Source organism: Eutrigla gurnardus, assembly GCF_963514095.1.
Source record: "Eutrigla gurnardus genome assembly, chromosome: 12".
In the NCBI taxonomy this organism is placed as follows: domain Eukaryota; kingdom Metazoa; phylum Chordata; class Actinopteri; order Perciformes; family Triglidae; genus Eutrigla; species Eutrigla gurnardus.
Genome location: NC_139926.1, coordinates 16,779,598 through 16,805,992, shown reverse-complemented (window position 1 = coordinate 16,805,992; position 26,395 = coordinate 16,779,598). Strand labels below are relative to the sequence as shown.

The 26,395-nt window shown below is 43.1% G+C and overlaps 1 protein-coding gene across 7 annotated transcripts in view; it reads left to right on the top strand.

The window, feature by feature from the left end:
• tanc1b (tetratricopeptide repeat, ankyrin repeat and coiled-coil containing 1b) overlaps window positions 1-26,395 on the top strand; it is an 86,370-nt gene that overhangs the window by 28,799 nt on the left and 31,176 nt on the right. For 3 of the 7 annotated variants that reach the window (XM_084022773.1, XM_084022774.1, XM_084022771.1), the window contains exons 3-7: window positions 693-899; window positions 8,467-8,574; window positions 18,654-18,787; window positions 20,994-21,183; window positions 24,026-24,343. In XM_084022773.1, the coding sequence (XP_083878899.1) occupies window positions 693-899; window positions 8,467-8,574; window positions 18,654-18,787; window positions 20,994-21,183; window positions 24,026-24,343 (957 nt within the window). Of the gene's footprint in view, window positions 1-692; window positions 900-8,466; window positions 8,575-18,653; window positions 18,788-18,880; window positions 19,035-20,993; window positions 21,184-24,025; window positions 24,344-26,395 lie in introns of those variants that run through there. The other 4 variants (XM_084022775.1, XM_084022772.1, XM_084022776.1 and 1 more) reach the window with 3 other exon arrangements.

Below are 26,395 nucleotides of genomic sequence, written 5' to 3'. Positions count from 1 at the left end.
ATCCTGTCAGAAGCGAGCTGTTTTCTGCAGCAGAAAAAATAAAGTTTTCCTCTGAGGTTTTACATTCCTGGTGGTAGTAAAAGTAAATGGTTTGGTACATTGTTTCCATTGGGTCAGCTTCAAGGTCAGCTCGGTCATCTTTAGTTATCCAAACAAAAAGCGTTTGCAATTTCTGTTCTCTGCGTATGATTTTAATTGTTTGGCTTAAATTGTCCTTTTGCGAATTTATTTAAATCGTGTCTTTGGAGCAGAATACTATAAAGCCACTGCCATGGTTCCCTTTGGGGTCATGGAGTTTCTAGGTGACTGGAAAAAGTGTCTTTTTTTTTTCCCTCTGGTACATTCTGACAGTGTTATGTTCTAGAATATTTCTGCTTGTTAGGTTGTTCTTAAAACAGAGCCGAGCCCAGCATGATTCACTTTGTAAACACATCCCCAATACTGAGTAGTGTGCACTACATCCATATAACATACACTAGTTCAATCATAGTTTTTACACAGTTGTACTACAATAACACTTTAATGTAAACAGGTTTAAAAGCCCACAGTTATTTTTATACTGCTCAGGGTCAACGCATACCTATCACTAACAAAAAGTACACTCTCATGTCCTTATGCCAATGCATAAATAATACCACAGCTGTTTTTATATATATATATTTATTTTTAAACCTTGTGGTTCTCCTCAACAGGTGATGTCCACAGTCACAGTGCCCAACGAAGATTCACACCAGAGGGAAACCCTCAACTCCAGGGGCCTGGCAGCGGGCACCCCAACATCCCCGATGATGTTTTCAGATTAAGCCTGGCCAAGGGAGTGTCCATGTCTCTCCCATCCTCACCTCTCCTGCCACGACAGTCCTACATGATGCCCTTACGCCCCAGCAAGAGGTCACCAGGTACCGGTTGTTACTATATTCAAGCTTTGATGGTTCAGGATGTGTCCATTAGGTGAAACACGCTCAGAACAAAACATTGCCGGTGTGCACCCCGAACAAGCTAAATGTGCTCCAAAAATGTGGGTTAATCCAAGTTATACGGGAGACAAGGGGATAAAGTAGTAACAATAGCTGGATGCCAACAGTTAAACCGTGAGCTCAGACGGGCTACAGAGGCTTGTTTTTGCCACTTCATCCTCACATTCGATCACCTCGTGTCCACGCTGCGGTTTCTACAACTGCACCGCGTGTTTACACTGTACTGGCTGGTAACGGGCGACATGTGTTTACACTGGATCTAATTATCACCCCTCCCGGGGTTCTTTCTACCCACCATGTTGAGAACATGCCTGTCAGCAGCTGTGGGGGGGGGCTTCAAAGCAGGGGATACCTTTGTAGCTGAACTTGTCTCAACCTGAGTCTTTGTATTGTGGAGACTTGGCAAAGAGGAGAGACATGCTTTAAGTGGTCAATGTGGCCCCACTCACATGTGGCTCTCATCTGTGGGCTGTCCGGTCTTTGTTTAGAGTGGTTGCAGCTTTGATCCGTTTAGTGTAAAGATGAGTTGATGGGAACGGGGGGGGGTAGCATGGTTTAATCCTTATACAAACTTCTTTTCTATCTCTGTTAATATTGTCATTTAGCTGCTCAACCCCAGTTTTAAGATTTAGGTTTAAGTTGTTGTGTTTCGCTTGATTATAGTTTGTTTTAAATTAGCTTTCTAATAGGAAATGCTACTACATACTTCAATTCAACTATAGATAAGGATGGAGATTTGACATAATTCTCTCCACATAGTAATGGACTTGCAAGCTGATTAATAATTGATTATGTGCTTAATCCCTATAACAAATCTTATCAGACTACCTTAAAAACCTAAAGAGAGTGTTGATGAAACGGACATCTACAGACGTGATAGGAGGGACAAGAAAGGGAGCGAGAGCTGCAGAGAGAGAGCAGGCTGGCTTTGTCGAGGTGAAAAGGCCCCCGGGGATAGGCCCTCATTAAAACCATATTCCCACTTGGGGTGCTCCGAGGCATTGAAAAAGGAGGGAAAGAATGGACTGACAAGATAGGATGCTATGGCGGACAACGGGGAAAGAGAGAGGATTGTGGGATGGTTTGTAGGCTCTCCTCCACAGTCCTCACAGGTAACTGTGAAAACCCGTAGGGGGAGAGTTCACACCTCTGGTTAATAAACACATACTGCAGGAAATGTCTCAGCTCTGCGACGAAAACAACATGGGTCATCATGCTGCATTTACTCCTCTTGTCGAGCTGTGGAAGCAGCGTAGTACACTCAATTTAAGACTCATCTCTGTTGAAGTGAGCGTGAGACACACCGCAGTCCTGCTCAATCGTCGGTGAGATAGCTCGTTTGGATTCACCCCCGATATCTGGCAGAAAAGCTGGAAATATTGGTATGATTTCAATATGACGTATATTTTTACTAAAATAGCACTAAGCTTATAGAACGTTTCCTTTAAGTTCCTACATACCAGCTCTTTCGTCAACTAGTCTTCTTAACCAGTTTAGTTTTTACTCAAGGGATCATGCAGTAAATCTCATCAGTTAATTTATTTCTTCCACGCATTGATTTATTGTCCTTCGTCACTGATGTGAGGAGGAAGTGGTTTCACGGATTCAAAAAAGCGTTCTGTGGCCTGGCTTCATTTCCTGACACATCGGATAATCTGTCGCAGTTTAGAAGGCTCAAACATAGTGGTCGTTCTCTTCATGAAAACTTCACAGGATACAACAGAGAAACATTGAGTTAATTAGGAGTGTGACGGATGCCTGAGCCACAAAGTCCTGGTGGCGTTGAGTGCCACGGCTTTGATCAGCTAAGCCCAGAGCTTAACCATGAAACACTGCACCCTGACATGTGTTGAGCAGCACCTAGGCTTTATAGTCTTAATAGTTTACAGGCACCACGAAGGCCCTGGGAGGGACATTTACTGCAAGAATGTTGTCCGAATGGACCCATCTTGCTCCAAACCAGTGCAGGTCAAAGATCACTGAAAAACTTGAACATCCAATCTCAAGTGGGTAGGATAAAGTCGATTACACAGGAACTTCAGTTTTCAGGACTTTTTCCAAAGGTTAGAAACCCTCTGCGCTCCACCTCTACCAGTCTCCTGGGTATCTACACAGTGACCTCCTCTGGTTGGAATAGGTTACTGTGCCTTTGGGGGATTAAAAGCATCTGTTGTCTTAGAGGTCGCGCTACTTCCTGTGGTAAGACGAAGCTCACCTCTCCATAACTACACAACCACAAAAATCGATACAACCGGCCTGCATCCCTGAGGTGTGAGGTGGTGGACACATTCTGGTCCTGCCACTGTATGTTCATTAGATGTGTGACCTTTCTGTAGTCACGTGACAAGACCGCGAGCCCCATTCTGCTTCTCCCTGCCAGCCTGCAAGGGATCATAAAACAGCAATTCATATTAATTTATGGCTGTCGTGGGCAGTGTATCATTTTAATTAGTACATCTGGAATGAGGCCACAGGGGGGGGGAATTGTCTCTGGGAGGCTGTTGTTGTGTATATCGGAAAAAGGGGTTGATTGCATTTTTCTTTGATGGGAGCTCTACCTTTGGTGGCTTAGAGACTGATTCGCATATCGATCAGACAAGCAGATCTGCAAATCATCACCGTAGACAGCACGGTTCACTGTTTGGACATGAGCTTCCTACCAAAGAATCTGGAAATGCTTCAAGAACTCAGGCAGCGTGGCGACCCCGTTGGTGCTCTTTAATTGAATCAGGCCAAGCTGAAAGAAAGTCTCTGCTGGAATGGTTTTAGGTTTTGACTTCTTTATTGCTTATCTCCTCTTTATCTCTGTTTTGTGGCAGCAGCCCCCCTCGCAGACATAATGCTGTAGTGGTGGTTAGCTCTTTAAGCTGTAGAGTCTTCACAGTTTGTTTTAGTTGTGGTTATTAAGTACCATGACCATTTTGTAAAATGCCTTTTCTTCCAGAGCAGGGGTTAAAACTTTAGAGGGTATTAATTAACACGGCACACCACATAAAACACACACACAAAATAATTTGGTGGAGTTTCCTCATGGATTTGTGTGGTTTCACTAAGCCTCGTAGTTAGAGGATGTCTGGTTAAACTGAAAACCACCTTGAACGGAGACTTGCATAATAGGATTCTAGGACTGTAGCTAATTTCTCCACTTCATTTCTTGCCACGTCATTGTTTGATTTAAAATAAGTCACATTATCATTACATTATCTGGTACGAACACATTGTTCGTCCACTTTGCATTTTTCATCTCCCTCATTGCCAGATGGGTGCAATTTATTTTTGCAATTCTGTCAAGAGGATAGGAGCTGCCTTCAAAGTCAGTTGTAGCTCCCTTTGAGGTGAGCGCTCCTGAAGTCAACTCTGGGGTATTGACTGTAACCAGACAGCCCAGAGGAAATATTGATGCCTTTTTTTTTTTTTTTTTGAGAGCCGAGCAGATAAAAAAAAAAATAAAAAAAATCCCTGTGATGCTGCAAGAACCCTTTGAAAGGTTCCTCTGATGAGCACCCAGTGAAAAGTTATATCCACTTCACTGCTCTTCGCTCCAGCTTTGGCTGCTTATCGCATGCAGTCGACTTTTTCATCTGCATGGAATCCCAAATAACCTGCTGCCTAAGACTCCGTCAGCCAGTCCGTAGAATCAGAATGCCCATATGATATAGTGGTGCATCACACTAGTTTGAAAAAAGGTCAGGAGAAAAGGAGAAATTCTGCCTTTCATTACATTGAGTTCTTGTTGTTACCTTTTTGAAAATGTATGACCGATGTGCACAGTGGAGAGACCTGCTACATAATTCATATCAGCTTTGTGAAACAGCATGTGTGAGATCCGTGATGACTATGTAGTGTTGGGAAAAGATCACCAGTCGCTCTTTGTGGTACAAGGCAGACATTGCATTAGGAGAGAGGGTAGTTGCATCGTGACCGGCTGTGAATGGGAAGTGAATCATAAATTAGCATTTGCATTAACATAACATCATATAAATTGTCTCTTAGCTGTTTTGCAACCATAATCGTGCAGATTAAAAGGCTTGGTACAGCTGTTAACACGAGCGAGCATATTCCATGTGCTCCATGAATAACACGGGTAGCCAGGTTTGACATGCAGCACTCAGAACGCCAGTCTCATCTAATACATTATTTTTTTCTATTCAAATTTTGAGTTGAAGAATGACATTTTGGAGCATAAAGAGGGCTGTTGTGAGATGGCTTTCATTCATTTTTGCTGCACAAAGAGAGCACACTGTCTTATTGAAAAGTTGAAATGTGAAGAAGTCAGAGTCCATCGTGAAGAATGCTGGGAAAAAACTCCTTGATCGCTTCCTAAAACCACGAACAATCCTTTTCTTTCACTGGCCTCGACTGGACATTGTATGTTGTTGGTCATAGGTATTCCACTCTTTGGTATGTGTGTGCGTGTGCATGTGCGTGCTGAGTGATAGCTCGCAGGTCACAGATTTCTGAATCTCACAGCGAATACCTGCGAGTAAAGAGCCCTCCGCACATTTAAACATATATTAAATTAGATTGAACGTAAGTAGCTGATCTTTTTTCACGCTTAACATTCGCTTATGGAAAAAATGTGTACAATATTACTCTTGACAGTTGGAACATTTTTGATACAGTAAGCATATGTTGCAACTGAATAGCAAACTTCATCAAAACTATCAATAGAAACACAACTGCAAAAATTAACCATTACTTCTGCTAAATAATAAGGATCAAGTACCATATATTTAAATATAACTTCAGACTATTCGTATAGGAACCTCATTGTTTTCTATGTTAGTTTTTGGTGTCGCAACCCCAAAACTACCCTTGGGGTTTTCCCCCTTGTCAGCATTTTGTAGCAATTAAATATATCTCATCCGCCCTCTCTGAGTGGGGGTGTGTTCAGAATACTGAGACTTGTTAATTGTATACCAATTACTGCGCAGGTGACTAGATTAACGTCCTGAATTTTGCTTCCAGACAAAGAGTGAGAAAAGTGACAACATGTCTGATTGCTGCCTCTCTCAGTGTCCTTCAAGGGGTCATACCTCTTGACACCTCCATCTCTGCAACCTTTTCATGCCTGTTATAAACCGCAATTGCTTATTTGTCAGTGCTTCCATCTAGAAGGGCAGAGCGGTAATGGCACCCTGTTAAATTTTGAGATTAGATTTTGAATGGAAAAACAAAAGCCATGCGTGCTTTGTCTGTCGTGAGCTGATGCTCTGACATCAGAGTCCTGCTGAAGGCACCTTTTGCCTCTTCCACGTATCATCAGCCCTCAGATGTGGCCCTTAAAAAATGACCCTTGATAGCCAGCCACACGTTTGTTATTTCATGTGTGGATCCCGTGTTCCTCTTTGGTACTTTGTGTAAACCGAAGCTGAACTTAAGCATATGGTTTAAATTACTCCAACTATGCCCCCTGTTGTTTTTAGATGAAATACACTTGACGGAGTTTATTTGGGAGTGCGCTTTTGGTCTGAGATATTTACATGAAGTAAGTGTGTCTCACACACGGCCCCCTCTGTCTCTGTAGGTCCACTCTAATTGGAGCCGTGTGACTCCTGGGTAATAGGTTGAGCCTGACCATCCACAGAGGAATGGAGGTTTTCAAGACAGACTCTTTGACTTTGTCTGCTAAATAACAGGCTGCCCTGGATTGCATTTATAGATGCTTCACTGGATCAGTCCCCTTCTGACTTAGACTTAATCTCTCCATAAATATTCTGTAACACATTGCACGTGTTGGAAATCCAAAAAGACGAAGTTTTCACCACACACCACGACTACTGCTTCCTGCTCCTTAACAGCCTACTTAACAGCTTTTTTACTTTGAGCTCTTTGACTTGCTGTCATGACTATCAGTTCGCAGAAGCTCTCCTCGACTATCAAAAGCACCATTTCCTTACTATGCATTTCAAGTTGCGTATCCATAGATGGCACTGTGCATCAAGATGACTTCCACTCTCATGCTCGCTTCGTTGCAAGGACACTTCCAGATAATTTCCCCCTCACACGGCTGCCGCTCTAACTCCCCTCCGTTCCCCCGCACCTCCATGCTTAGTATCTGTGGCCAAGATCACAGTTGTGGTTCAAGAAATTGTTCCATCTGACTCACAGGATTTATTTTCCGGAGGCGGGAGGGACCGGTTGTCAAATGTGGTAATAGGAAATGGTTATCGCTGCTCTTCCATCTAATCTTTTTGTTATGACTGGGGTTACACATACAGTCATCTGATAACTGGAGACTGGGGGAGGAGGAAGAGGTTTGGATTGGGTTACGGGAGGTCAAGGTTGGCGTAGCATGGAGTGGAGACAGGCTGTTGCTGTTCTCTATGGATTTATGCATCTACATTTCCACAGTCACCTCATGTTATCAGATTATGTCCTGTGTTTAATTTCTTGTTTTGCTTTTGTGTCTTGATCTTTTTGTTTTTCACACCAGGAATTGTGGGATAGAAGTAGAGGACTTGCAATGCGTGCATCTAGTTGCTCGGGAGATGTTTGTTTCGTGGCTTAGTCTTCAGTCTGGTGTGTTTGCTGGATTTCCTGCGTGTATAAACAATTATAGTGCTGCACTTAGGAGAGATTAATAGAACTCTGCTGCGAATCAAAGAGAGAACTTTATCTTTTGTCTTTTTAGGGCAGATTAAAAATGATTGACAACAGCGGCGAAACATTTAGTTAATTTAGTTTCATTTAACCAGATGGAACCGTTGCAGAAGCAGCTGTCTATAGTGAGGCGAGTCTGTCAGTGGTTTGTGTTGAAGTTCGGCACAGTGAGCATGCATTCTGTGTGGAGCTGTGGGATTTTCTAATTCTGTCAGGGTAAGAGCGGAGGGAACAGAACAGCCAACTAACCTCGACTCTTCGCTAAAGACAAAGAGCGTCCTCTGAGGACTCTACCGCTGTCCCAGATACATCTTCTGACTTACGGCAGGACACGCGGACCTTAATCCACCCGTGTGTATATGCAGCAGTAGCGGCATACTTTCCAGGGAACGCTCGCGGATCGTCGAGCAGAACAACTGTTTGTCTGTTTTGCGGATCCCCAGCAGTGCATGTGTGTGTCTTTAAATATTCATTTTTTAAAGTTCACTAAGGGGCTAATTGTTGTGGTTTCCTGCTGCAGTTTACGTTCCCAGAGCTGGCTCGCGCTGTTTCACTGGGAGTCTCCAGCCATGCAGACAATATTCTGGGTTGTTAGACAGACCAGAGCTGCTATCAGCGCAGGGAGCTGTCTGAGAGAGAGAGAGCGAGAGAGAGAGGGAGAGAGAGAGAGAGTGAGTTTATACGAGCTACGGAGTGCAGCCAAGCCTGTCCAACTAAGACACCACTGCCTCTCATCTCTAGTCCCATCTGGAACACGTTAATCCAGCGAGAACTCTTCTTTCTCTGTTTCCCTCATTCTCTCCTTTTTTTGCATCTCTCTCTCTCTCTCTCTCTCTCTCTCTCTCTCTCTCTCTCTCATTCTCCCTGTATCTTCGGTTCGTGGTAGCAGGTCCAATCAGGAAGCCCAAATATGTGGAGAGTCCTCGCGTTCCTTCTGATGCCATCGTTTCAGCGCTGAGGAAGGTGGCTGACAACAAGGAGTCCTCACATAATGGTGAGTTTTGCCTTTCGTTCACTTATGTGTATATCTGCTCGTGTGTTTTGGAGGCATTGTATAAGAAACGTACATGTTGTAAGCTGTAATTCCCAACTTTACGCTCGTTCTGTGCACAGTCTTCATACCTGTGTTGTATAGATTATCCCTGTCGTCTCCATGGGGTCAACGGTAGGGCTCTGTAATTTAAGGGTTGTGTTAGTTCCAGCGTGAGTGGTCCATGTAAGTACCAGTGCGTTTGAGCAATGTTCCTCCATGCAGCTTCTTATACAGACACACAACAGTGCCGTGTTTATTTTAAAGTGTGTGTTTGGATTACAGAGGAGTCGGTTTCCCTCTGTGCAGGGACACGTTGTCTGACCGGAGGACTGGATTTGTTTCACGGGAATGCAATAAAGACGAGCCCGTAAACATCTCAGTAATCGCACATATGTTGAGTTTCCACGTTTATGTGAGGTGTGCCTTTTTTGTGTTATTCTCTTCTGTGTCGGGCGTCGTGTTTGTTTGTGTAGAGTGTAATGTTCCACTAAGTGCACTGTTTTGGTTTCCAGCAGAGCAGGACACGCTCAAATTCCTCCCGTTGGCTTAAGTAGAGTTATAGGATGCGTTATCTTTAGCGAAGGGCAACACAGAAAGTGGTGCCCTCTGATTGTACATGGCTCACATACGCAGACGGTAGTAACCAGGGCAGCCCGGTCACTGTTGACTGTTACATACCAAGGCACGAGGGTGTGTCCGACATTCAGCTGGCACAGAGCGGCGTTTCAACCCAGAGCGGGAGCTACCGGCAGATAGCAGACGCCAGATAAATGTTATCTCATGACAGCTGGTGCACTGGCGCTGTTGGTGAGCTGATGTTGAGCCGTATACAGAAAAGTTTTTTCGAGGCTCCATCATTTCTGTGAATACTCTCTGTAGTTGTTCACGCATGGTGCTATGTGTTTGAAAATGCCTACTGCAGGTTGGACGAATAACACCCCTCTCCTCCTGCCCATGCGGTTTCCTCTGCAGACCCGAGGCCCCGCCTTGAAGCACGTGTACGCTGCCGTCTTAGAAACAGTGCTTCCTAATCTTTTCATCCTACATCTTGTTGTCCAACAGAGAAAAGAAATATAGATAATATATAAATATATTTCTTCTGTGCTGTGCTTTCTCTAATTTCATTTTAGGCTAAAATGACTCTTCGCGTGATATAACAGGGCTTGCTATCTCATACGTATGTGATGGACTTACTGTTCAAGGACTTACTGTTCAAACCCTTCAGGATGTATTTTTTTGCTAACACAAAATGTAGAGAACCATCAAGCTGCTTCAAATCTCATGATTCATTTTTGCTTTATGTATTTCTTCTGGTCCAATCCTGATGATGAAGAAAACAGTTACAGTTCTGGTCAATTAATAACAAAAAAGACATTACATTGCAGTCTAAAAAGTTGTCCCCAGCTTCACATAGCACATTTTGATTGTTCTTTGCACTGTTGGAACAAAAGCAAACGTTGGTCTCTCCTGGAGCAGCTCCAGGCATTTTAGACGTTTTAGTTTATTTTCCAGCTTCGGTAGTGACGTGTTCATCTTCCTAAATATTGACTCTCACAGAACTGGAGAAATAGCTGACCTGTTTTTAAGGTCAAGCAGCTCCTTGTGTTTGCTGCAATGTACAGTCAGTTATTCAATAAACATAAGCCAGCTAAGCCAGGACCTCCTTTCCGCAGTTATTGTTAGCAGGTAAAAGCTGTTTACTGCTGAGACATAACAGGAATGAGCCAACTTACTCAACTAATTATGTACAATTAGGTGCTGTATAAATTGGAGACTAATGGTGGCTAATTGTGATAGCCCAGCTGTTGTAGGCTGAGGCCCCTTGCACGGCTGACAGGCTTTTGAGCACAGCTACATATGCCATTTTATTTAAAGTCACACCACGCAGTCAGATCTTGTGTCTGAGTTTGCCATCGGCTGGTTTGAGCGACTGGATTCATTTATATTGATGTGCATGTGATGTGGAGGGAGGTATCCTGTGTTGTTCTGTCAATAAAGGGAGCGTCTTCCAGCCTGTGTTGTCTCCTACTTCACAGATAGTAAACAACGCTGGCTGGTTGCTAACTGCTGGGACAGGACAAGATGGTTGTTTGACATTGCAGCTTTGGAAACAAGGTCAGCGTCAACATGGAATGTTGATAAAGTGCCGGAAAAAATCTGAGTCTGAGTCTTTTTGCAGCATGAGCACTGTTTGACATTATGGCCCTGAATGAAGTGAGGTCTTATGGGTTTTTAATGGACTTTTTGTTGTGTCGTGCTGAAGAATTCATCTCTTGGATTTCCAAAAAAAAACAATGACTCACATCACTAGTTATGCCTTGACTGCAACTTAGGCTTTTTGTGGTATTTTGGTCTAAAATGGTGAATGTAATTTTAAATATTGAAGCTTGCGTGTGGAGTTTGAACGTATGCATTTTGTTCTTCTTTGTTGTGGACGAGCAGGATGGGCTGCAGGCTAAGATAGGAAACGTGTGTTTAACCTTCGTCGGAGTCATCTCACATAGCTCTCTGATGAGGATTCCTTGTTCATGTGTGTGAATGCAATTTGTATTTTTGTTGTATCCACAAGTACATTTATTTTTGTTTACGTATGTGTGTACGAGTGCATTTTGCAACAGGCGGTCAGCAGACGCCTGTCGGAATTGTTTCAGCTGTGGTCTCAAATCTCTGTCTCTGTCAATCAAGAGTGAACCTCTGGTCCTCTCCCACAATTACGTCTCTCTCCTACGACCCCCCATGTTACAACTCCAGTGAGACCTACGCTAAAGCACTTGGCACCTGTTTCTTCATGTGCTGATTATCTTGTCAGTGCTGAAATTAGGACTCTTGCTCCTCTTAAACATCTGACTACTACTACTACTTTTTGATTTTATCTGTTCTGGTAGTAATCTGACCATTAATTGTAATCTCCTGTATAATTTGTGTCACTCACTTGATAAGAATTTTTGGAGACAATGTAATCCCTTTTGCTATTCAGAGGATTATTATTGTTAAACATTTAAATTTGTAACTGTAGCCATGTTTAGCCATCAAATGTGTCATTTTCCGAATGGCATCATTCTCTCTCTCTCTCTCTTTCTCTGTTGTAATCTGAGATTCCCACTGACTAGCTCTGGGCCGCCACGCTGCTCTGTGCTCATATGGTGGTTCCAGTTGATATGCTGTCCTGACTAACGGCATCGAAAGTGAAGCACCCAAAAAAGAGACGGAAAAGATGTGAGAAAGATTTTACACCAAAGAAGAATAAATGCAATGCGTCAGTTGCACATAAAGCAAAACTGGCTGCATGTTGTACCATTTATAAAGACTCAAGCCCAATTGTATAATCAAGACCCATTGTTACTGTTTTTTTTAACTTATGATGATATTTAGGCAGGCACTGACTCTGTGGCAGCAGACATGAATGGCCTGTGATTGCTTTTTGAATATAACGGAGTGCTTTCTATGGCTTATCAGGTTCATTGTTGATTTCCTTTTTTAATCAGCTGCTAGAGGCTGAAACTTTGTATGTTTTCTTGATTTAATGAAGCTACTTTAATCCGCATCGCTCATCTCTTGAGGATCATCACACCATAGCCGCTATGCCCCGCAGAGGTGAATGGCTTCATGAAGAAGCTTCAGCTCCGCTGGTCAAATGGTTAATGAAACGCCATCTGTAGCTGCAGTTAAAGCCACAATAATAACAGCTAGCGTCAAGCTGAGAAGTCAGTCACAACTGTGATTACTATCCCCACTCTCCAGATCTCATTTTTACTCGGAGATAGTTTATTAGCAACCGTCTCACCTCAGTATGGGGTAATGTCTCATTGGACGTTCCGTCTGCGCCCCCAGTGAAGGACATTTGCGGTTCAAACAGTGGAATTTTGCATCACCTCGTACCTCTGAACCCCGGGAAGCAGGATACATGTTCTCATCGAGGGTGCGTTTAACAGGCTCAACTGTTGTGGTAATGAAACTCCAGCTGCTAATGAGCAACGGCTGGATTCTTTCCTCAGTAGGGAGAGAGCCAAAGCGGCTCCGCGGAGCCAGTCTGTTTGTGGCGTTCCCCCTTCTACTCCATCCTTCTCCTGCTCCTCCTCCTTCCGTCTTCATTCTTCTATCCGCGCACCACGCCGCCGCTATTTCACACCTGCTCATAAACTTCCTCAGGCAGCAGATAATGATGTTGTTTTCGTTTGCCTCCATTTGCCGTACAGTTACTGGAATAACAAAATAGTGGTTCCAGCTACATTCCTGTGTTCTCTCCCCATATCTCCTGGCTAGTGATATAGAGGGCTAATCAGATACGGGCTAATTGTCATTGGTTAGTCATTTTACTTTATAACTGCCTTCCATCCACATAAAGGCACTCATTGTTCCTCATGTTTGCCGATAAAGTTGCCGTAGCACAACTGCTACGGTTTTATCTTGTCTGCCACTGAACCATAAATGAAGTCTTTTTCATTGTGAAGTCTTAAAGTGATTTGTAAAATTGTGCTAAGGGGCATGCAAAGCTTAGTACCAGTGTTGCTCTCACTGAGTCGATCCACGAGATATTGTGTCTGGATGTTATTTTTGCAGAATAACGGGCCCTTTAAGAAACACTTTACCAAGTCTATTTTCCTTTTCAACAAATATTTTCATTTAGGCAGTCTACAACCTTGCTAGAAAGCTTACCTATAGCTAACTAACTCCAAATTGAGTTACTTAACGGCCTACAATACACTGATACTGACATATCTCTGTGAGAGAGAAAATAGAATGCATACATAAGCCCATAAATACAGTATATTTACAGTGTGAGTTTGTATGGATACATGCTCTGTGACTAAGCTGCTGTGCCCCAGGTGAAAGAGCCAATGAGCATTAACATGAAACAAGAGCAGATCTAATCTCTGGATAGTGCGAGGGGAAGCCAGCAGGTCTGGCTTGTGTTCAGCCCACCGTCGGGTTATCTTGGGAGACAGGTAGACCACTCGCAGTCACAGGTGCTTCACTTCTGATAGCATTTTAAATCAAGAGACCATAGCCCTCTTTTATGCTTTTCTTTTCAGGAACGCTTGGCGGCTTGAGAAACTGATAAACTCCTGGGGTTACCTCTGTCTTTGGACTATGTTGACATGTTATCTAGCATGGATGGAAAATCCTTAACCCGTTACTGTATAAAGTTATCAAACATGAAATGCACCAATGTAGTTCTTGACCTGGGGATGATTTCTCTGTATGATTACGTCTCTCAGATTGAGGAGTAACCAGAGAACATAACTCAGAAACACAGTTGCTACACGGATATAAAGGGATGGTTGTGTATTTTATGATTTACACCACTATGTGAACTAATTTTCTTTAATTATCTTTGACATAAACCTCTTCACATTCTGTCGATAATGTTCATCTTTTTGTGTATCTTTTAAACTAACATTATGGCTCGATACATGGATCTTTAAAATGTATATTCCATTTTATAATATTGGTATTGACATTCTTCTCAACTTTATTGAAAGAGACAGATGGTGCTGCAACTCTTACATGGCCTTGAGCCCACTGAAAGGGAGATATATAGTACACCATAGCGACATCAAGCAAAGTCTCACTAAATGCATTATAGCGATTACTGGCAAAGACTTGTAACGCTTACTGGCAGACAGCAGCAGTATCATCAGGGTTAAGTGACAATGGTGAGACCAGACAACAAAACTCAGTGATTACATTAATATCTGCAGTGACGCGTTGAAAGCCATGGCTGCTTATTTAAGATTTAGATGTGATCAGACCAATGCAGGAGCACTGGTGTCCCAATTGTTACAGAATAGAGCTTGTTACTGAAAGGAAGCCAATTTGATCCAGTTGGAGAAATCTGGCATGAAAGCGAAATAGCAACATGTGTCCCTCAGTAGCACAGCTGAGTCGCCCTGGATTAAGACACTTAACAGATAAGACAGTCTAACAGATGAGACTGAGGTTTTTCTGGGATGAAAATAAAAGTAAAACAATAATTGCCGTTACCAGTATTTACTTTACATGGGCCAAATCCTTTATGTTTATTATGACTTTTTTTGGCTGTCATTGCTGCCAGCAGACAGTAAAATGGTAAGGAGCGATGACTGGGCGATGATAACGCTCGTAAAAAACGGTGCCAGTGTTAACCATCTAGCTGTGCCAGACACAAACTATTGTGTCATGTGTGTAGACAGAACAAATAGTAAGTCACACAGTCCAAATCCATTCAGAAGTGCTTGACAAGCTAAAGCCAAAGGAGTGTAATTCATAAACCTGCAGTACAGCCAGAAGCTTAGCTCAGATTTAACTCAGTTTTGTTTTGTTTTGTGTCATAAATGCATGGGCACAGAACACGGTGACGAATGTGCACTTGCAAGTGAAGGTTTTGTGTCTAACAGTGGGTGCAGTTGCACTACATCTAATTTGTGTTGTCGGTATGGTGTATTGATTTGCAGAGAGACTGCTGGCTGAAGATATTGTTATTGATGTGGCCCATAAGCCTCGGTTTTGGCTCGTAAGTGGCATATGCGTCACTTTAGTCAGCCTTTCTGTCTGTTGTCTTGTATTTATGTCAGATGCCTAGAGGTCTAATCACACCCCTGGCAGTTCCAGGGCTCCTGATTGGTCCTCAGAGTCAGCTGGGTTTAAGTGGTTTTGAAGAACCAGTGATAAACATGCAACTGGGAGGCACTCAATCAACAAGTTGGCTGAAATTCTGGCTGATTGTACATACCAGTCATCTCAAATGCATATTAGTGTTTTTAGGCCATGCTATACCTTTGACAGACAACATATCACTGTCTGCTAATGTATGTATAAATAAGATATGTATAAGATTTTAAAACATGGGACCAGCTGATCCCATTATCTTTGCTTGTCTACTAAGTTGATGAAGCATGCGATGTTGTTGTTGTTTCTATTGACTCATAACTGGCATTTAACATAGCTGATAGCTTTTATGTCCACCATTTAATTTAACAATGTTATGATGATTCTTAACATAAATCTCTGTTATACTCCGTCATATGATTTTTTTACTCAATTGATTTAGATTAGAGCAGCTCATGAGATATTAAACTTTAATGACGGACAATTCACAAACGATGTTAACGGAATGTAACGCCAAAGAACCACAGCATTAAATGCTTACATTTAAACACCGTCATAGCCAGTAGGGGAGGAAAAAAATCACTTTTGAAGGTTACTTCTTGCTCTAACCCTTAGTTATACGGATTTGCACATGCTGTGGTAGGTGACAAATGGCGATTGAGTTATTATAGCACCCTGCAAAGATTTAACAAGATGGGTGCTTTAATCTAGTGACCTTGAATCCATAAAATTGGTGTTGTCGGCATGCAGGCCTCAGAATTATCTTTGCACTGGTGGTTTTAAAAGGGTCATCTCAAGCGTTTACATGAGCAGGGTGACATTCTCTATAAAGAGCGGATTTTCATTTCATTTTCACGGTGTTTGCAATGGAGAAAATGTGATGCAAGTATACCAGCCATTGTGTATTAGGTTACCATCCAGTACTACGTAGATAATTTATTCATCGTGAAACCTTTAGGCCTATTTAATTATTGGTGTGCTCCCTTTCAGGCCTGCACAATATTTCGGTTTTGGAATTAAAGGCGAGCGCTTTCCTTAGAGGTGGTGCAACTGGTCGAAAGTCAGTGCCAACATAAAACATATGCTGACATCATAAACCAGGCCGCCCAGTGAGCGATTGTGTCAGAAATGGTTAACTGAAACATGCACAAGCTTGTTACTTACAAAACAAGTATCTTATGTAACCTAGCCAAATCACTAAAATGTGTCAAGCTAATGTTTTGTATATAAAAGCCTTTGATGGGGGGCTGGCATGGTTTATTCTTTCCTTACAAAATCACTCTCTTAATTATAGTAGACCAGCTGTGTGCATTTCAATTATGACCAGTGTAAGTTTTCTAGGAAATTCAAGGACCTTTGGTAGTTCTCACCATTTGCGCAATATGCTTGATATCACACTTCTTGTATTTCCCCTCATCCACTTTGAACATAAGAGCTTCTGTTAGGAAAAAGCAGATGTTGTTGCTACAACAAAGCACAGCGGTTTGACTTGTGGTGTGTATTGTGTAACTAATATGCAACTTGAAAATATGTTGAGGTCGTGAAATCATTGCACTGGATAATAGAACACGATGAAATCCAAGATGGGATAACTTTATTTTTTCCCCTGGTTCTGTAATATTGCCCTCGTAGCTGCCACTGGTGGTTTCCTGACACTGATTTGACATTAGATACTATCCAGACTGTTGACCTCTAACTTTCCTTCATTATTGTTGTGATATGACTTTGTCTGACCACAGGCAGCACTAACAGTAATTTTAACTCCCTATGGACAAGTGTACTGTATAATTATATGTGCATTATTCAGGGCTTTTGCTCTCTAACACTACTTAGGCTTCGATTTCCGTCCACCACCATCATTTGTCCAATTCCTTCCCCTTAACATGACACAAATCTAAATCTTTGCAAAGGCTGATCACAGAAGAAACTCACAGATTGAGCTGTTATTCCATGGACTGCATGTAAAGGGTTAACCCCCCGTCATTTCACTACCACCCTTTTGTGCTTATACTCGACTGAGAAATCTATAAAATGATGTGAAAATGCCTTAAAGGAAGAACTGAAGAAGACCAGGCAGCTCCAATACGACAAGATCTAATTGAGGCTCTCTCAAATTCTACAAGGACTTCCATAAATTTCATTTGGAACACAGCAGCAGCCAAACATGCTGCACCGCATTACAGCGTGCAGCAATTACTGATATAAACAGACAGATTATGGAGGAAATGAAAGCAGTGCTCTGTTTATTTATTTATTAATCGTGATCTTAATCATTTGTCAAAAAATAATTTCAGCCCTAATTGTGCAGCCATAGAAGAGTAGTGTGTTTTAATGATATATCTATATCCACGACAAACTACCTGTTTACTGGCACTCCCATGGCAAAGGTGTGTGTGTGTGTCAGTGTGTGTGTGTGCATGTGTGTGTGCTTGATTTTGACTTTATTGGGGTTTGGCAGTAAATTGCGCCATTGTGCCGTCGGTTTGGACTTGTTTATTTAATCAGATTGACTGCCAACGTTATTAATAACTGTGGAAGAAAGAGGGTAAAGGAGAAAATGAAGGAGACAGGAGGGAAAGGTGCTGACAGAGAGCTTTATAATAAGCTTTTGTACCTTGGACATCTGCCTCTCTCTCTCTCTCTCTCTCTCTCTCTCTCTCTCTCTCTCTCTCTCTCTCTCTCTCTCTCTCTCTCTCTCTCTCTCTCTCTCTCTCTCTCTCTCAGGGAATGTAGTGACTCTTCCTTAATTACCTTGCCACACCCACATTGGAGTTCCATGTGCGGATTCAGTTTTAACCGTCAGCACATGTACATGTTGTCGCATAAAGTGCCTTATTTGTCTGTGTTTTTTGAGAGGGCTTTCTTATATATGTAAATAAATAAAAGATTGCAAGTGATGTCTGCCTTCGTCGATGGCATCTCAACCTTGAAATTGTTGTCCAAACTAGTATTAAGCCTCGAGTGCGAAGACTGCAGACAGTTTAAGCCGGGTCGGAGAAAGCCTATGTCCACTCATTGATATTCAGAGGCTCTATGAGTGAGAGCTGTAAACAACCAGAAAGCCCTGGATTTGGCACTCAAAGCGTTGCAGGACACACACACACACACACACACACACACACACACACACACAGTTTCTGCTGTCTTAACAATGCTAGACATTCACATGTATTCAGATCTGTTTCAACACACACACACAGACACGCACGCCGAAGCCCCCACCGTACTCCCTCTCTCTGCTTCTCTCACTCCCTTGCTCTTCTTTCCTCCCCCTCTCCGGGTCTGCACCACATCAGCAGCAGCTGGAGAGTGCAGCATAGCATTTCAGAGCGGAGCCGAGGAGGGCAGGGCAGGCAGAGTGGCCCTGTGTGGGCCATCCATTGGAGAGGGGGGAATCTGCCCGCTAACGTTGAGCATTTCTCTCTCTCTCTCTCTCTCTCTCTCTTCTCTAGAGCTGCAAGCGGAGAAACAACCAAGCTCCTCCTCTCCTGCCACTCAGGAACTGATGACAAGGCTGGGCTTTTTACTAGGAGAAGGGATCCCGGGTACGGCACGCATACCTATGGACGACAAGAATGAAAAGAAGGTATTTCATTTTCTCCCTCCCTCTTCCAGCAGCAGCTGCTGCTGCCACTGCTGCAGCACGCGGATAGAGAGAGAGAGGAGAGAGAGCGTAAGGATGAGAGGAGGAGGGAGTTGTGACAGAAGAGTGTAACAGAAGAATGGATTTTTTTGTTGCAGCTTGATTAATTCCCACCACTCCTGTGCATTAAGTGAGGATGGGGATTTAGGAGGCACCTCCTGGGAATATTTTTTTGGCACAACAAACGACGGTAACTGCCCCCCAGTTTTGTTTGAGATGACAAAGTTCTTTAGAAAGTAACTGCACATTTAAAATTGGCTGCATGTGGTTTTATTCACTCTAGTGTGGTGTGTGAGTCTCTCAGTAACTTGAGTGGTATTCCAGAGGCTCTTGAGTATGTAACAAGAGTGGCTGAGTCCCGGTCCAGAAATAGAGTTATGTTAAGTCTGAGCCTCCGTTTGTTTGGTTCTGCTAATTAAGCAGGGGCTGTGTGAAGAGCAGAGCCGAGCGCGCTACGCTTCTATCATTTATCTCACATCTTTGACATGTTTCGTCGCTAAACCGGCAAATCTAGGAACATAAAAAGAGACTGAGAAAGTATATTATGAATTGTATTTATTAGTTGTGACTTTTGTTTGTCTGCATGGTGTGTATATTCACAGCTCAGTCGGGGAGGAGCATATTATTTTCATATGCCAGCGGTTGTCTTTTTCCCCTCCATACCGCTGTTTTTACAACACGTCTTAAACTCGGCTCATGTTGTTTTTAGTTCTGTCAGTAAATTATGAAATGTCAGTGAGCTGTTTGGCTCTTGCTGTGAATTGTTAGGTGGCATAAGCTCCGGGTGCAGCCCTTGGCTGGAAACTGTGGGGGCAAACGCTAATGCCGAGCTGTCGCAAAAAACAAACAAACAAAAAACAGTTGGGACTTAGCAATAGGAAATGTTACAATATTAGCATTCCACAAGTGGTAATGCTGCCTTAAGCCACACGGCATCCCTACTGCTGCTTGTGTTCATTCAGCATGCCATTGCACAGACACAGCAACAGTCAGTACGTTTAAAACGAGATAAAAGCTTCTCTTCTGTCTCAAATGGGCTAATCATTGGTGGGTCTTACTATTTGGTGACTTCAGTAATAGAACAATAGATTTTTTAGCAGGACCCACGTTTCTATCATTTGACAAACTCACTTGTAATCACTACATATGTGCAGCAAGGACAATAATTCTTCCATTAAATAAATATTAAAAGATAATTTGTGCAATAACAATGCGTAGTATCGAGGCATTCAAATAGGTTTGGGATGTTTGAATTCAGGTATGATGTTTCAAACATGTTTGACGGTTTTCTGAGATTTTAATTGGAGGAGTTTGTTTGAGGCGATGTGCAACCTCGTAGTTAGTGGTGCCAGAGAAGCAACCGTGGGTGAAAGTCCCTCAGGCAACAGAATATCTGCAGCCAAGTTGGAGTGTTGAGGATAAGATTTGATTTCATTTGACCTGAGCTTGTGACGGTGGTTTTTAATTGGAGTATTGTATTTATGAAGTAGTGCATGTGGAACTGTTTGAAGGCTTTGGTTCTTCTTGCAGTGGGACAGAGATGACCTTCTTCAGCAGTATATTGTATGCAATCAGAACACAGTTGAAGGAAGATTGGAAACGGGACAAACCGGCTTTAATTAGGATTTCTCCGGTTGTCAGTTAGTTCAAACAAAGAGTCAGCTGCTGTGTGGTTGTCAGACTGGCTCGGTGGCATGCATGAGAAAGGTATCTATTGTGTCACAACAAAGCAGATACTTCTTCCCTTGTGAAATTCTTTTCCAGGCTTATTTTGGTTCCTGCAGACATATGAGTGTGTAATTTTCACTCCGTTTTCAGTGCTCATGCCCTTCGGCCTATGTGTCATGCTCACATGTGAAAGGCTTGTTTATTTGGGAGGGAATTGTTTGCATCACTTTCACATGATCCAGGTAAATTGCAGATGAACTGAGGTCAAATCATTCTTTGCTTTTTTCTCAAGTCCTCTTCCAAATAAGGTTGGAATTATTATTTTTTTTTGTATTTTTTGCTGCTCATGCTGGAAAAATGTGAACATGCTGCCAGCCGACAGTTTATATTGGGTTGATTTCATACTTTATTGACATATTTGATTAATAGAGCTCTTTTTTGGTGTACTTTAACCCTTTTCCGCGTTCTTTCATCTCCCCAGTGCTCTGTGACTAGCCAGGGTATCAGCCCCTGCTCAACACTGACCAGCAGCACGGCGTCCCCCAGCACTGACAGCCCATGTTCCACCCTCAACAGCACGGCCAGCCGCCCCCCTCTCAGCCGCTCCAGCCCCTGTGGGACCATCACAAGCCCCAGCTCCACACTTGAGAGCAAAGACAGTGGGATCATAGGTGAGAAATACTCCCAAATAGCAGGAATAACTGAAACTGGTGGCGCCCATGGCGTTAATAACATATTTTTTTACAAGCAAATCCCCACATTTTTTTGCAACAGGTTATACACTATTGGCTGTGGTAATAATCCAGATGAAATAGACACCTATTTGCTATGTAAAGGTGCAGTGGAATAACTGTGCAGAGAATAAAGTAACACTCCCTCCTATGTTTACATAGTGGGTCTGGTTACAGGTGCATGTTTGTGCCTGCCAGTACCTGTTTATGTGCTAATGGCCTAACCCTAACCAGCTCTGCAATGTGATCATATGCTTTTCACTGCTGATAACTGTGGTTGACTAGCGCAGTGCCCACCCCTTGGTCCCCGACTGTTATTTCTGTCAAACACACACATATTGTATTTTTGTGAATGTAAAATTTAACTTTGTTAAATAACCAGCTTCAAACTGACTTTAATGTGGTTTAAAACCACCCGTGGTGCCTTTTCCAAAGCTGTGATGAAACAATTCAGCTGCAGATCCAGTGTAAAACCAGCTACAGTTACTGTAGTTTATTTAGTAATGACGATGGCAGCTTACCAGTGGCTACATCAGCTGCTGGATTTGATTAATAAAAAAAAATCATTGGTAATAACAGAAGCTCTATTGACCTCTCAGTAATCTCTTTTGTGGGCATTTATCCGGCACAATACAAATGTCAGCACAGATTTATCTGCGCATACCTACTATATTATTTCAGTATTTTGCATGGATCTCTTTCACTCATAATTTCCAATCTGAGAACACCTCATGTGCACTTTGTGATTCAGACCACTAAGTCTTACCCGCGTTGTCACTCATCCGTCATTTGGTTAAACCCATTTGGATTTTTTTTGTGGCAGTGAATAGCGTTTGTGTCGGGCTGCATTAAACCTCTCCCATGTGTCAGTTATTGGGTTTGTATAGAGCTGTTCCTGTGTGAGAGAGCGTTGAGGTGACAGTTGCCACAGTTTGGGCGTAATATTATATCTCTAGTAATAGCCCTGTAAGACATCTGGGGATTTACACAAGCTGACAGGAATACGATGCAGTCTATTGATATATTAATCCGTCTGTTGTTTCTACTCACAAAACCTTCCGGTGTTACGTTACGCATTCATCCTCAAAATGGCTTTGGAATATTCGTAGTGGGAATTCATAAGGAGATTGTAAATATATGATCCTGCAGTTATCCTTGGTTGAACTTCAATCATTTCTGAAGGCCCCGGTAGACTTTGGGGGAGAACGTTAATATCCTTGTATGAACTAACTAGGATATCTCACACTTTTCGCCTATTTAAGTAACCAATTGCCATAGGTTTTAAAGTAGAAAGCAATGCATGCCAAAGCCAGATACCACACAACACTTTTTCCAATACTGCAGACACAGATTACCGTGAGTCTTTCTGTCCCTGTAGAGCAATATCTTAGCTAGTTGCTAAATAATGTATGGAAGCTGTGATATCCTATCTCCTTTGCATGGAGCATTGGCACGCTGCCATCCAGGATGAGACATTCACAGTCACATGTGTTGAGGCCTACCTCATTGTCCAGCAACTTGAACTGTGTCAAATCAAAATTGAATTTGTGAGAGAATGACACAATGTTGATGCTGGTCTAAAACATCCCTCCCGCCCCGCCGTGATAAGACTGCACAGGCATGGAAGAGAACAAAGCTATGTTGTGTCCACAAGTCCGACTCCAGCCACTGATTAATGTTCCCCGTTCTTTGAAGATTGACTCCGATTTCAAAAGCACATTAATTTGGCTTTGTACTTCGTTAAAAGCTCTTTGGTGGAATTGGGAGATTTTGCAATGTCTTAACATTTACAAAATAGCTCCCTGTGGAGTTTCTGCATGAGTTGCCTGGAGAAGGAATTATAACGGCCCTGTAGCAATGACCATAACTAGCTCTTTGTATGGTAAAATTACTCACTCACCCTAGGACCGAATGAATGAATAAATGATAATATATTCTTTGCCAGCGGCTATAATTCAAGTAAACAATCGCTGTTGTCACTTGTAGACCACGATGACTGCTAATGCCGTGCTCAGGGCCAAGCGTGACATGAATGCTGTCATGAACGCAGCCATGAATGACTTCTTAGATGTCCCAGGTAAACAGGACAGTAGTCAACAAGGTCCAGGATATGTTTTATTAATATGAGCGATGATGTAACTTGCTGCAGTATTATCAAATCCAGATTAGGAGTGTGTGATGCAAAGGCAGCCAGCTGGACAGTCAGTCCCTGTCCTCTGCCTGCACTGATGTTTCTGTATCCAGCTGCGGCTTGTGTAGCTTTGGCCCTCCAGCCATCTTTTAGGGTCATGCTGGATGGCTGGGCTGGCCTCGGAGAGGATTAAAGGATTTGTTGTTATGTTAGCAAAACACCTGTCTCAACATTCAAATACTGACAGCAGTTTTCAGGACTTTTTAAAATATATTTAAGTATGAATTTTACGTCGTAGCAGAGCATCCAGTCGCTGTTTACGCTGTATTTTATCGGATCCATCGGCTAGCTGATGATCCGCGAGAAGAACAAAAGACATTCGGAGGATCTGGGCTCAGGAAATTAATTCTAGTCCATGCCATCGTGTCTTTCCAGTTTTCATTAGTGCAGGCAGACAGTCTCTGTAAAGTCAGGTGGTGAACAGTGTTGATGGGGGCAATGACGAAAAGTAGGGAATTATTCAAAGTTAAAAGGTCCATTACAGCTCTGTATCTCATTAGAGATGACGACAGATAAACGCTCATAGCACACAAAGAGCATCTTACCTCCCTCGCTTGCTCTAATTCCCTCTCGGTTTCAATCTCTCCTCAGCCACCATCACCAGCTCCTCTGAGAACGATGACCGCAGTGGCTCCAGCCTGGAGTGGAGTAAAGATGGCAGCCTGAGAGGCAGCGGGCGCCATGGCCTGTCACAGAGCGTGCGGGCCGACACCTGCTCTCCCGTGGCCGAAGAGGACTCGAACAGCGCCATGGCAACGCCAGCCGACACCCCATCCAGGGCGGAGCAACAGCAGCAGTCCAAAACATCTGCAGGGGCCCCACAGCCTCAATGCTACTCACCTGAGGGACCCATTCCATACCCGTTGCAGACATCTTCCCTCATGATGCCGAGGCCGAACTCTGTAGCGGGTAAGAGCCCTTTTTTTTTTCTTTAGATCTTTACATCTGGATGTCTTCTGTGCCGAGGAGAGAAAGGAATGGCTCTGTATACCTTTTACCAGTGACTATGTGCATTTGGCGTTACATGAAACATTTCACTATGTTTTCTTCTTGTAGCCTAGTAACCATTGTCATGCTGACAACACGTAAAGACTGCGCGTTTGTGTGTCTCACTCCATTACATTGGCAGCGTGGCTGAGATTGTGACGCTGTGATATCATCCCTGCCTGGGGGCTGAGAAGTGTGGTGTCATTTCTTATCCGAGCGAAGTGACAAGACTCCGGCAGGAAAAATCATGTGTAGATATAGAAGGAATGAGAAGTTTTTAAGAAGCCAGGTCGCTCTCTTCAATGAGGTAGTGAGGTACCGTGGCAGAAGTTTGGGATTAGGCAGCTGTTGTATGCTATGCCTCGGCCCTGCCTGCCATGTCGGACCTCAGCACAAACCGCTGTCTGGCTGATCTGTTCTGCATTCCTGCCCTGGAACCTCCCTGTTATGGCTCGGCCCACCATATCCACACAGCTGTCACAGTTGTGGATAACCCTCCGCGGCGCCCTTTCCCCCCCCTCCTTTCCTACATCTCCCCCCACACACCGCCTCCCTCTGTTTTTGCCGTTACTGCTCTTGACCTTGGCCCCGTTGTTGTAACTCATGTCAGTTTTACATCTTCCTTTAAGACTAAACCCCCCTGCTGAATGCCATGGTTGAACCAGTAATTGAGATCCCGTGTAAGAGGTTTCGCTAAGGACAGTTGTTGTGCAAGTGGACTGTGGAATCACAAGCAATGCACTGCGCGGCTCTACTTGCAATCACATGCTTCATCATCCTCCATACCCAGGGGAATAGGCTGCACATGCTTGCTGTTAGGCTGACTAGACATTAGAAAAAGAAATAACAGGCATGTAAACATAAAGGACACGGGTTAAATGCTTGCTTGTTAACAGCAGTTGCATAAGAGAGTGCGAGAAGCGTGTAAGTGGTACATCGTAGGTAAGATGCAGATTGAACGGATGGGAGGCTAACAGGTTGTGGAGCAGATCGACCTTGTCACACTGCATTGTACAAGCAGACAGTTTCATTGGGGAGGTGAATAGACAGGATGTTACGAAGGAAGGAACACAGCCATGAATGAAACTGGGGAAAGAAGTATGAAAATATTAGTGGACTAAAAAACCTTTAAGACTGAGAAAACAAATAAACAACAGAATCCAGACAAAGATCAGGCAGAGCACTTTATCCTTCAACTTGTGAGAATTAGGTTTTAGCTGGGAGATGATTTGTTTTCACAGATACACATATTTTGTGGTTTAGGAATATGGTAGGGTGAAGAGTGTTTCACTCGTGTCCTCCAATCCTCCTCCCTTGTGTTTGACCTTGATGAAATTGAGTAACTAATCAATCAAGTGTTTTTTTTTTTCTCTTTGATCCTTTTGAGTTTGAATGCTCTTACTGTGGATCCCAGTGGACAAAGGCATGTGCCAAACAAAGGTTATGCAACGTTAAGGTCCCATGTCTGTCTCAAAGCCTTGACAATTCCCAACAACTAGCCCATTTATCGGGCTGACGGTCGTCTTATTTGGTAAACACCGTCCTTGCAGTGTTCGTTTTCTATTTGTAAGAGAGTGAGATAGAAGCAGAACAAATAATTATTAGGTGTACTAAAAAATTAGGTGGAATAGATTTCATAGCTCGGGTATCTTTTCACACACTGTGCTCTGCTTTTGCACAGCGATGTGATAATGTTTCTAAAGCCCACCGTTGAATCTGTGCCCACATTGTAAAAATTAAGAGGTACATGGCATCGGGCTGTTCACCATCACCGTGAGTCCACACCGTCTTTTTTCCACCTCGTCATTATTTTGCCACCGACATAAACCTGAATGACACGGACACACAATGGCTCATAAAGCCAGTAGACCAGGAACTATTTGACTTGTTTATTTGCGTTGTGTTGCGTGTGAGCGCCACTGTGCTTGTCTCCCGGTGCACTCCAAAAGTTTATTGGCTGATGTCATAGTTATG